The following is a 12,622-nucleotide window of genomic DNA, read 5'->3' as shown; positions in this document are numbered from 1 at the left end:
CCTCTCTGGATTTTCTCCTAAAGTCCGGTAAGCTATTTCTGACTGTTGCATTTACTGCCTAATAGACCGTGATCTGTCCGTTGTCTGTCTGTTTCAGTGAGACCCACGTGGAGGATGAAGAAGGTCTGTATGACTGTGTGTACGGGGAAGATGAAGGCGGAGAAGTCTACGAGGACTTAATGAAAGCCGAGGAAGCCCATCAGCCTGTAGGACTTTCACTTGCCTTTTGCTTTTTAAAGTCGCTCTGAGTATTTGATTAGGAAAGTGATTATTTGAAAAACTCATTCTGCTGGAATAGTTTTTGTTTTCTTTTTTATTTTGCTTGTTATGCGATTATAACTATATAACCATGACGCGTTTTTGCATTCGGAGACATAAAAACGTGGCGTTTTACAATTCAAAACAACCATGAGGAATCTCTGGTCTGATCCTTTCATTTTACTAGTAAAGAAACCAAGTCTGAGGGACAAATGACATGTCACTCAGCTAAATAATGGCAGAGGAGCAAAAGAACATAATTTCAGGGAGTCATGAAATTGTATTGTTACGACAGGAAATCTCTTACAAAGCAGGTAAATCTTAAAATTTGATGCAGCAGAAAATATATGTTAAAGAATATTTCTTCACATTTGTTGGAGTTGACACGAAGTATTTTTCTCTTCTGTTTTATTATCAGTCTCCTAGCATTTTTACTATTTTATAAACTTAGTTTTAGATATTGTCATCATCGGTATGGACCCCCACAGCTTTATCTGCCATTAAAATGTGTAAAATACTCAGAAATAAGTGTGTACTTTGAATAATTTTCTAACTCATAATTTGAAACAAAAAAGAGTCAGTTGCTTAGGCTCGATTAATGCATTTTTTTTTTTTTAAATATAAAAGCCTTTCATCAGCTGGGTGGCGGTTTAGGGTTCTTCGGTGCTTTGATGCTTTTGCTCAGCTTTCTTTTTGCCCCCACCTTTAATAAAAAGGTGGCGGGTTGTCCGGGGTCCCAGACAGGGGGCAACAGCTTCGATAGGCTGGAAACGAGTCACTTGGCCTGTGTTTGGTAAATGTAATTAACGTGTCCTTTACCCCACTGCATGAGCTGACAGGACACTTGTGGCAGCATCTTAGGAGTGTTTTTAGGTAACAGACTTTCATTTGTACTCCCTGTAATTTTTCATCAGCTGCTTTGGGTACCAGCAAGTTCTTCAGTGTCTCTCCCAAGGGCAGGCTTCACTCGGCTGACAGTGCTTGTTGTTTACCTGGGTCAGGGTTAACAGAACAGTAATTTAAATGCGTTGGGCCCTTCTTGTGAACTCCTCAAGGTGTTAAGTGCTTTACATGGGCTGTCTCATTTCCAGCTCCTTGGTGTTGCTATTGTAATTCAATTTTATAGGTGAGAAAATTCAGACGGAGAGAATTCGTGTAACTTGTTCACAATAATAAGCGAATAACAGCAACACTGGTTCTTGAACCCAATTCTATCTGATCTCCAAAACTTTGATCTTCATGCTATGCTCCGCTACTTCCAGTCTTAAACACTTAGTGAAATGGCCAAACACCAAGATGTTAACTCTTAAAAAATATTTTCAGATTTTTACTTACCGAATATTATTATATTATTTTTGCGATTATGTCTATAGCACTTGTAAAGTGCACTGTACGTTAAGAAAACTTTATCACACCATTTGTGATGTTCCCGATTCGATAATTTTCATAGTAAAAGAGATGTTTCAGTTTAAAGAGAGTGTCTGTATTCACAAGTGTATTTTTAATTATCTAAAACTTTTTCATTTACGTCGTTCAAAGTTAAAAAAAAAGCCAAGGTACTTCACAAATGCAGTTAGATGTATATTTCAGTTGTGTGTTTTATTAGGATAGAAAGCTTAAGAAAACCAGCAATGATTTTGATCTCTTCGCACCTTCTACCAGAGAGATTAATACGTAAATTTGATTACATAATTTTAATTTGATAATTCTAATTTCAGAAATGTCTGGAAAATGACATACGAAGTTGCTGCCTAGCAGAAATTAAGCAAACGGAAGAAAAATATACAGAAACCCTGGAGTCAATAGAAAAAGTAAGTCATCGTGTATCACCCTTGATGTCCCAACATTGCCTTATGTAGTTAATGTATTAGCCTCAGTGTTTCTCCTATGTGTGTGTATTCTAATTTTCGGTAGAACTTTGGATTTAAAGATCTCAAAGCGGATTTCATGATTCCACAACTGTTTATTGATATCTTAGTGCCCGACTGGCCCTGTTCTTGGGACTGAGACGATAGCAGTGAACACAATAAAACCTGGTTCTCATGACACTTTCTCTGTCGTAGGAGGGGTTGTAATTTAAGTAAATAAGTATGCCAGATGGTGATAATTCTCTGAAGAAACATAAGGCAGAAGAAAGGGGCAGAGAGTGATGGGGGCGGGCTGGGTTTATTTTATGTGGAGTGGTGATGGAAGGTTTCTATGATAAGATCATATTTAAAGCGGACAGCTGAGTGAATTGAGGGAGCAAGCCATGCAAATACCTCAGGGATGACAACTCCTGGGAGAAAGGCCCTGAGATGGGACTATGTTCAGTGTGCTTCAGGGAACAGCAGCAGCCCAGGCGGCCGAAGCAGAATGAGTGTAGGGAGCAGTGGGGTCAGAGAGCAGGTGAGCCAGCCGGCCGTGCGGAGCAGGGAGGCACATCTAGCTCCAAGCAAGGGTGCTTTGAGCAGCAGAAGTGGTGGGATCTAATGTAAATTTTTAACAGCTCTTTCTAAGCCTTTGTCAGGTAAGGGAAAGAAACTGGGAGAGAAGCTAGAAGGCTATTGCAGTAATCGAGTCGATAGGAAATGGTGGTATTGGTGGAATTGGTAAGGAGCGGCCAGATTCTGAGTCAATTTGAAAGTACAGCTAACTGGTTCTGGTGATGAATTAGGTAGGAGAGAGAGCAAGTAAGAATGCTGGGTTTTTAGCATGAGCAGTTGTGGGAATGGCGAAGACGGAGACTGAGCTGGGGAAGGGCAGGTTTGGGAATCACAGGTCTGTTGGAACGTACTAAATTTGCAGTATCTGTTAGCTTCGAGGGACACGTGTCGAGGAGGAAGTTAGAGATACGAGTCCCGCGGTCAGGGACCTAGGCGAGATCACCTAAGGAATGAATGTTAATCGAGAAGATGTTTGAGGTCAGGTCCGGCACTTCCACATTTAGGAAAATGAGAGGCAGGGGAAAGTTTTGGAAGTTTAGCAAAAGAGATGAGGGTACGGAAGAGTTGCTAAGGAGAATGGGAGCAACTTGGCTAGGAAGATGTAGTAGGATTACGTAGCGTTATAGACCGGTTCAGTTTTGTGACTGTGTTTAGCATTAGACTATGAACATAGTTCATATTTAACTTTTTAGGCACAGGCACTAAATATGTGGCAAGCTAGATTTACCAGGGCATTTCTTTTTCCAGAAAAGTACGGTGGAAGAAGAGAGGGTACAGGTATATGCAGGGACGTGATTCTGATGATGGTTTGTGGAATGTAAACCGGGTCAGGAGGGAGGTGGGGATGTGAGAGATGTGAGTTGGTCAGTGGATTGGTGGACCCAGTGGCGCTGAAGAATCCCCTGAGGGAATGAGCCCCAAAGGTGGGAAGTAGTGGTCAGAGAGCTGATTTGCTTGAAATTAACGCTACGGAGCATTTGCAGTTGTTGATAATGAACTAGGTCTTGGGAGACGAGCACAAGAGCAGGGAGCTGAGCTTGGCTGGGGCACAAGACTCTCAGAGCTCAAGGACCTGGAAGGCCAGGCCGTCGAAAGGATCATCTGTCCCAATACTGAGATCGCTAAGAAAGAAGATGGGAGTAATAATGGAAAGAGATATGGTAGACCAGGAATTAAAATTCCCAGGGCAGGAGGGGAATAATTGCATCAGCAGATTATTGATCTCAGGGATCTAGAATCTCCACAAAGCATTCGAGGGACATTTCCTATCAGTCCTCAAAGAAATCTCCAAGTTGCTGCCGTTTTCTGCCAATTCAGCCGATGGCGTTGTCTTTTCCTCTTACGTTCCGAAGCACTGATTGCCCAAGCCTTTTATTTTATTCTTTAAATATATTCACTTGTGTTTATGTCTTTCTATCTCTGTTCAAGTGTAAAATCTTTAAGATAGAGAAAATAGTTTTTGCCTCTTTTTTGGTATTGACAAACCGTTGACTTTCAATAAATACTTATTGTTGATAAAAATCTGTTATATAAATTAGAATAAGTCACGCTTAATTATTACTTCTGTCTTCTCTTCTGGTAGTATTTCATGGCACCACTAAAAAGGTTTCTGACAGCAGCGGAATTTGATTCAGTATTCATCAACATTCCCGTAAGTAAAAATATGCTAGCTAAAACTGGCGTACCTCTATAAAATTGTTGTTTTCTTACTGGGTACCAGTCCCTATTTTAATATTCTTCTGTGTTCTTTAAGAATTTTGACCCTATTTTTTGCCTCCTGAGTTCTTATAACCATATTTCCTAGAAATAGCTGATGTGTAATCTCTTTAACCAAAAGTCAGTCAAAGCGCATACAGAACACACGTGGGTGGGAATCATGGATTCTCCTTAATTGCTTGTCATGATGAGGTAATCCCGGTTAAACGACCCCCGGTCCTCCTGTCTCTTTGTCTTGTGGGAGTCCCCTGCTGCCCACACCCTGCTCTGTCATCCTCCAGCCCCGCCACTCCATCGCGTGGACACTGCCCTGACTCCATCGGTCTCCTCCACTTCCTGCCATTCCTCCACTTTCTTGGTGTCACCCTGTTCTGCTTGTAGTTGTGGCGACCTTGGTTTCTGTTTCTGAGATACACTCCTTCCTTATGATTGAACAGTCTATTTTAATGGTTAATACGTGAGGAGCTTATTTTTTTTTTTTAGTTTTATAGCATTTTTTTTTCAGAATGCCTTCAATTATGTTGAATCCAAAGTAAGTACTCAGAAGGCCAATCAATCATGCTGTGCCCAGCGAGATATGTTAGGCTAGACTCAAGCTCTCAGAACTCTAGGACTGGCTTTGGTTGTAGTATATAGCTTTTGTGTACGGGTTTGTTTGTATCACCTGATCGGTCCCTTGCATTTGATTCTGCATGTTCAGTGTTGATGTGTACCAGTCATTAGCTCTGGCATGTTGTCCTGGTCCTTGATTTTGGCCAAATGAAGACATTCTCATTGATTTGTAATGTAACAGGAAGAGAAAGGTCACAGTGTCGGATGAATGTTTAGGATAAACCAAACCGCACATTTTAGGAAGATAAGGATCTGGAACCGCCTAAATCCCATCACTATAACTTAGGATCCATTAACAGTTCTCACTCTTACGGCTTTTCCATGCTCCCCAACAGAATGACAGGGCTCGCAGATTCCTGTTTCATTTCTGCCCCACTGAGGAAAGGGCATGCTGTCGGGTCAGCATGAGCTGCAGGGTACATGGGAAGAGGAAGCGGGAGGAGGGGCATCTCCATTAGAATTTCCTCATTTCCTGGCTGTGACATGTATTTGCTGCCTGACTGAAAATTACTTGCTTATCAGGAAAAATGTGAAATTCTGACTTTTGAGATGCTCTCATACACTGCCTAGTACCCTTTACTTGCCCCTTATTTATGCCATGAGTTGGTTTCAAGTAATTGAGTCTGATTGTTAGCTTAGCACGAGGACACTACTAATTGACCAAAATACAGATCTGCATTTTTATATCCTAAGGACATGAATCATTACTCATCTTGTCAATAAAACATGAAGCACTTGGGTAGTTTTATTTAAAAATTTAAAGTGATTACAAAATGAAAATGGGCTGTACATATTTTTATATAAGGAATAAATTACCCCTTAATAACTAAGTGAATAACTAGCTAAATAATTTCTTTTTTCACAGGACACTGATGTTTTGAATCAAGTCTGACACGGTCATTTCCCACGTGCATGGCCAGTCTCTCTCCCTCCTCTCCCCTCCCCTCTCTTCCTGGTCTCTCTCTTCCTCCCCCACCCCTTTCTCCTGCTCCCTTTTCTCCTCTCTTTACTGATTGTAGAGGGCTTATATATTTAGGATATTCAGCATACCTTCGAATGGCAAGATTAGCAACAATAGGGATTCTGGGTTTGGGGTGATTTTTTTTTCCTTCCGATTCCCAACTTTCTTTGACATTGTTTTCTTTTCTAAGGAACTTGTAAAAGTTCATCGGAACCTAATGCAAGAGATTCATGATTCCATTGTAAATAAAAATGACCAGAACTTGTATCAAATTTTCATTAACTACAAGGAAAGGTAACTTCTGAATTTTAAATGTGTCACTATTAGTTGGTAATTATAGTGAGAGTTGGTGTTAAAATTGCTCATAAATAGATATTACTACTGTTTATTAAGATACTACCTGGGGAGTAATTAGAATGTGGAACAGTTAACCTCTGGGTGGTGGTTTGACCTCTATATGTGTATCAGGAAAAAAAAAAAAGAAAGAAAAAAAGAAGAAAGGACAATACTTTCGCATTGGAAATCAGTGCAGATTCTTTTTACAGACCCTGTCACTCTTGAATTCGATAGATTTCGGCAAGTTCATTTTAACTCTTGGAGCCTCCTTTTCTTAGTCTATAAATGTTAACAGTAGATTAGCTGGCATCTAGTCTAGTGCTGTTTCCAACTCTAATATTTTATAATTCTTTATTTTGGAGTATTTGATTCCCAGCTAAAGGCAATCTTCCTTTCTAAGTTAAAAAAAAAAAAATCTGAACAACTCACATGAATTAAAGTTCCAAGGACTTTTGCTTCAAATACAGTTCTCTCTTTTTAAATCAAGCACTATGGTTCTTGGCACTGACTAAGAAATGGCTAATGAATTGCTTCCCATCAACAATTAGATCAACATCAACTGATTAGTAGTTTCTTTCTAATGGAGAATTAAAAAAAATAATAAGTTACCCAGCCTCTTCGCAAAATGTCTGTTATTCAGAGATGCCCTTCCTGAAGCAGGCTCAGACTCTATGCGGTATGACTTCTAGCCAGCACAGTCAGGTCTCTCGTTCCCACTTTTTTGATAATGCATTTTGCAAATGAGAAAGTAGGAAGGAGTAAGGTTTATTGATGAATGGAATTGTAAGTAGTGATTACCATAAAATTGTAGTATAAAATAAAATGGCTTCTGAGTGAGTAAACAGTAAAAAGTTGACCTCTAAAAGAACTTTTTACAAAAATTTAATTTTCAATTGCAATTGACATACAATATATTAGTTTCAGGTACAACATAGCAGTTAGACATTTATATAATAAGAACTTGGACATTTAAAATTTTGTTTTGTGATACATATTTGTACTCAACATTCACAGTCATAAAGCTAGTTTGTAAAATCTGCCTGCCATACACATGTATGTGGAATTAATCCATTCAAATTTAGAAATAAGAATCAGTCCTTTTTAATACCATAAATATAAGTGCTAGTCATTCTCTGACTGTGTGGTGTGTGTTAAAAAGAAAAAAAGAAAAGCTGAGGTTCAGAGACATTATGAATAAATTTGCCAAGGGCTACCTGGGTACTGAGAGGTGCAGGACATGTAAAATGTGCTTTAATTCTTCCTAGCCATGATTTTAAATAGGTGGAAATTCTGCCTCTTTCTTCTTCCACATTTTGTCCTTATTGTCCTACAATTTCCTCCCGTCTTTTTCCCTTTCAGGTTGGTTATTTATGGGCAGTACTGCAGTGGAGTGGAGTCGGCCATCTCCAGTTTAGACTACATTTCTAAGACAAAAGAAGATGTCAAACTGAAATTAGAGGTGCCTATTTACTTTTGCTTCTTTATGAAATAAAAGAAACCATTTCGTGATCGATGCAGCTATAAATTTTCTCTTATATTCTAAATATAATTTCATGTCAATTTTATAAAATATATTAATATATAGCTCTATAAATGATATGATGGTAGTAATAATAGTAGTGAAATCTAAGACTATGGCTCTGTGTTTTACACACATGATCTTATTAGATCCTCATGACTCTGAGATATATACAGTTAATTTTTTATGGCTGAGGATGGCGAGGTGCAGAGAGATTATAAGTAATTTGCTCAGGGCACGTAGGTAGTAAGAAGTGCTGGATGAGTAAGACACATGAGATAATGTATATGTAAATTTAGAATGTTGATTAAAAATATAAGGCATTTACAGGCATATGTATAAAAAGGGCATTGCTATTGCCCATGAGAAAGAAGACAAGACAGACACAAGTATGATAAGATTAAATAGTATATGACAAGCACTAATTGAGAGGGCCCCAGAAGTAAGATGGAACGATCTCTTCAGTATATGTAGAATATGGAAGACTTCTCTGAAGAGTTAGCATGTGAGTTCGGTCACTGAAGAATGGGTTGAATCTTGACAGATGAGATTCCTTGGAGAGCATTCTGGAAGAATTGGGTTGTCTTGACCAGAAGAGTCAAGAAAGTTTGAGAAATGGCGAGTAAGCCTGTGTAGACAGAGTATCTGATATCAATGGAAAAGAAATCTGGAAGCTGTGTTAAGTGTTTTTTTCCCATCATTTTTTTTCCCCCACAGGAAGAGTGTGCACTTTCAAAGAACTTTTAGAGAATGATTATATGTTATATGAATTAAGATCTCAAATATATTATCCATATGTTTAGATTTTGTTAAATTTCAGGTAGAGATATATAAGTTGACTCTTAAATGGCTGAGTGTGGCCTCGTTGGCTCTGTACTGTTGCTTTTGCAATTTTTTGTTCAGTTTAGCAGTGAGGTCAGGTGATAAACGGGGGAAAAAGTGGCAGATGATTTCAGAATCATTATTTTGGCATGTCTGGTATGATTTCATAACTTCTAACTCCCACAAAGGGGAGCTATTGGTCAGAAAGTTTGCCCATCAACAGGCTACTCTATATCATGGATCTTCTTTCCTTAGCTCTTACGATCCTTATGTCCGGTGGTGGTTTGAGTCACCACTGAATAACATCCTGACAATCTCGTTAGCATAAAGGGTTTCTGCCCCTCCGGAGAATAGAGCCTCGTAAGTGCAGAACTATAAGCCAACTTGGCTCAAATTAAAATATGATAAGATAAAACTTATAACTAGTTCCTAATAGGGCTACCATTAAAGCAGTTTTTTTTTTTTTAAATGAAGATATAAAATTCTGGCTCAACAGGAGTCAGCAAGTTGTCAATCAACCCTCCATTATGTTTTTGGCATTGTTTGAAAGTTCCTGTCCCTTCTCTGAGTCACTGTCAAAGTCCTGCCCAGTGATGATCCTTGGGACCCTTGGTGCATGGTTTCTGCATTTACTATCGCTTGTAGAGGGAGAGAGGACCTCAGGCTGTGCGTGAAAGGCCCAGGCGAGGTACTGCTGCTGTCCTGTCCTCACTGGAAGAGCCCTCCTCTGTGGGTCTGGTTAGGAAGCATTTAACCAGGTCCTTACTGTGACACCTTAGCGAATATACTTGGCTGGAAACTGTCTTCTGCAAAGCCTAGCATGGTGAAGGGAAAGCTGCCTGATTCTTGGTGTCTCTCCTATGCCTTAACGTCTTCTTCTTTGTGGTTAGTTTTGCTTTTGTTGACTTCAGTCTTTTTCTTCTCAACTTTGGAACCAAGATAACATGTGATAAAAGGTATTAGAGTCTCTTTATCTTGCCCTGGAAGCTGACTCCTATCCCATTGTATTTTCTTCTCAGTTATAACTGGAGTTTAGGCTAAGCTCAGGACTGAATGTTTTAGAAGAACCATTTCTATCCTTTATTTACTCTCAATGATGATAAGCATTTTACACCTGAGTCTCAGGCCCGGAGTTATAGGACACAATGAGCAATGTCAATTTCTTTGCTTCCTGAGTCTATAACTTAGAACTTAAAGGAACTGATTTTGTTCCTCAACAGTTTTATACTGACTTCCATAGCATAACAAAGTGAATTTTAAATATATGACGTTTCAGTTCCTAGCACTGTGTTAAGATGGCATATGTGAAGTTTAAGATATAGACTCAATTCCAAGGAGCTTAAAATGCAGCTGGGAGATGAGACCCATTTATTATAGTACTATTAACCTCCTATGCGAGACCCACGATCCAGAACTGTCTACAATCTGTAAGAGCAAGAAATCGGTTGAAATAGTTATCCTTCCAGTGAAATGCAGCAGTTGACGAGACATGAGCTAACATATCAGGACGTGTCCCCAGTTCCTGCTTCAGATCTGTAGTCAAGCACTCATTAAGTCATCGTGGCTCTTAGAGCTGGTGGTGTTTGCCTTATAGCTCCTGATGATATATCCTTCTGTGTGCCAGAAAAGCTAGGTGTGGACAAAGCCGAAACAAACTCACGAGCTAAGGAGCATTTCCTTGAACACAGCTCCTTCCCTGAGCTGGAAAATTCCTTGGTCTGGGATGTGCGATTGTCTGAGGATTTTGGATTTATTAAATTGCCTGCTAATAATATTTTTATGGAACTTTATTGTGTCTGTTTTTTTGAACTCCACAGATGTGTGAGAAACAGTAAAATCAAAAAAGCAACTTGTTCAAGGTTACACAGCCAAGAGTTGCCAAACTCGATTTAAATTCAGGCTTTGACACTTCAAAGTACTTTTCTCAAAGTCATAGTTAATGTCAAAAGAGCAAACGAGTCAATACTATTTTGAGATAAACTTTTAAGAAAGAAGAGTGTGAGATTAAAAAAATAAAATCAGAGGTTTTTAAAACTTTGAATCCAATGTTAGGTTTATATTTTAGCATATTTTTGGAGTTAATCATTCCATGTCATTCAGTTCAACAAATATTTATGAAGCAAATACTAGATTCTTAGAGGCATAAAGGACACATTGGGGAAGATATTATGTGCAATAATAATTAAAAGACCCACAAAGCACAGAGGGAGAACACCATTTCGATTGGGATTATTATTAAAGGCTTGGAAGTATAGTTCCTGAAGAGGATGATGAATTTTGCTGAGACTGGAAAAAACACAGGGCAGTCAGAGAGAACAGAATGAACCAAGGCCTGATGGTGGGGAAGGCACATGGCGGGTCGGATGGGGAGGGACTTGTTCCTGACGCCTGGCCCACAGGCCCAGTGGGGGAGATCGATGGAAGGTAGAGCTATGAGGTTACGTGCAGAGGACCCTGGAGGACCCTTACAGGAAATCATTTTCATGCATAAACTAGTTCTGTGTATTAGTTCACATTTAGAATTCAAATGCTACAATATTTGTTTGTTTTTTTTTAAATTGAAGATACTTTCTATTTTTTAGAAAGAAGACTTGTTAAGGAAAATAACATTATTATATAATAACAGTTTTATTTATGGCATTTGCATTTTTAATTGTTTTGTGACTCTCTTTGATGAAACTAACAAAGATTTAAAAAAACATTTTAAAAAAACATTTCATTAGGAATGTTCCAAACGAGCCAATAACGGGAAATTCACTCTTCGAGATTTGCTTGTGGTTCCTATGCAGCGAGTTTTAAAGTATCACCTTCTCCTCCAGGTATGTAACTTAACACTGTTTGTCTGTTAATTTGTTCATTCATATATTCATTTATTCATTTATTCAACAAAGCATTAATGAATCATCAACTCTGAGCCAGATACTCCATATTTGGGGCCTGATCCCCTTACAATTTTCAGTCATTAGTATAACTAAGTGGGAAATAACAGAACAGCTGGAAACTTTTTCTTCCTTTTAGCAAAGATGATTCTCTATCTTCCATAAAGTCACATTTTATGTCCTTCAAACAACTGGCTCCAAAAAATTAGAATTAAAAAACAAGACAAAATGAAAAGATCCCTGCAATTGACTTTTCTGTGGTTAGCAGTATCATTTATTGGACTCTCAGTGTTGAAATACGTGTGAATTTTGCAGGTTAATTGTATTAGACCTTTGGCCTTATAACCCTAAAGTAAGGAGGATTGTGTCACATTCTGTGTTGCTTTCTGCTATAGTAAATTACAATAAGACTGCATTTATTGTGAAATGATTCTTGTTATAACCCAAAGCTTATGGTTTCCGCGGTTAGTCCTCTAATGAGGGTGGAGAGTCTTATAAATTTCATTTGATAGCTGCACCAAGAGACTCATTAGTTCTGCTCCAAACAAATGTCTTACAGTATTAGTCTGTCAACTCTGCTGATGCTTGTGCAATGTCATTTAAAAAAGATCTACTACCTATATGTGAAATATAATTTTGAGTCTGCTGTGCTTTGTACATCTTGTATATTAAATTTCTTGAACTGTAGCCGCAAAATTATTAGTCATATCTATTTTTGTTCTACTGAGAAATCAGAAAAAGTCAAACCCTGATTATTTCTTAAAAATGCATTAAAACATTTATGAGGCCTAAACTCAGAGCAACTTAATCAAATTGGATTTTATTAAAAAATAATAAGGAAGACTTAGGCAATCAGTTTCTGAGACATCGTGGAACTAAAAACATGTCCAAAATAAGATAATAATTTATTTTGCAACTTTGGTTTAGTCAAATATCAATTGAAGAATTTAGAAGGTGCAATTTTCAAGAAACATCTATTCGTCGCTTGTAAGGTTTTAGGCAGACTTATAAAAGTATAAAATATGACTATACCTTTATGAAATTCAGCGAACTTTTCTAATTTCTCTTGGATTGTTTTGTATTTTAAATTTCA

At 38.3% G+C, this 12,622-nt stretch overlaps 1 protein-coding gene across 1 annotated transcript in view; it reads left to right on the top strand.

The window, feature by feature from the left end:
- The window catches only part of VAV3 (vav guanine nucleotide exchange factor 3), a 310,644-nt gene that overhangs the window by 147,216 nt on the left and 150,806 nt on the right, over positions 1-12,622 (top strand). Inside the window, exons 5-10 of the mRNA XM_039841025.1 lie at positions 98-206; positions 1,977-2,069; positions 4,267-4,335; positions 6,164-6,267; positions 7,669-7,768; positions 11,374-11,469. Of these exons, the coding sequence (XP_039696959.1) occupies positions 98-206; positions 1,977-2,069; positions 4,267-4,335; positions 6,164-6,267; positions 7,669-7,768; positions 11,374-11,469 (571 nt within the window). The remainder of the gene's footprint in view (positions 1-97; positions 207-1,976; positions 2,070-4,266; positions 4,336-6,163; positions 6,268-7,668; positions 7,769-11,373; positions 11,470-12,622) is intronic.

The sequence above is a fragment of the Pteropus medius genome, unplaced genomic scaffold, assembly GCF_902729225.1.
Source record: "Pteropus medius unplaced genomic scaffold, Ma_sr-lr_union100, whole genome shotgun sequence".
NCBI classification, from domain to species: Eukaryota; Metazoa; Chordata; class Mammalia; order Chiroptera; family Pteropodidae; genus Pteropus; species Pteropus medius.
This window is presented reverse-complemented; position numbering and strand designations above follow the sequence as displayed.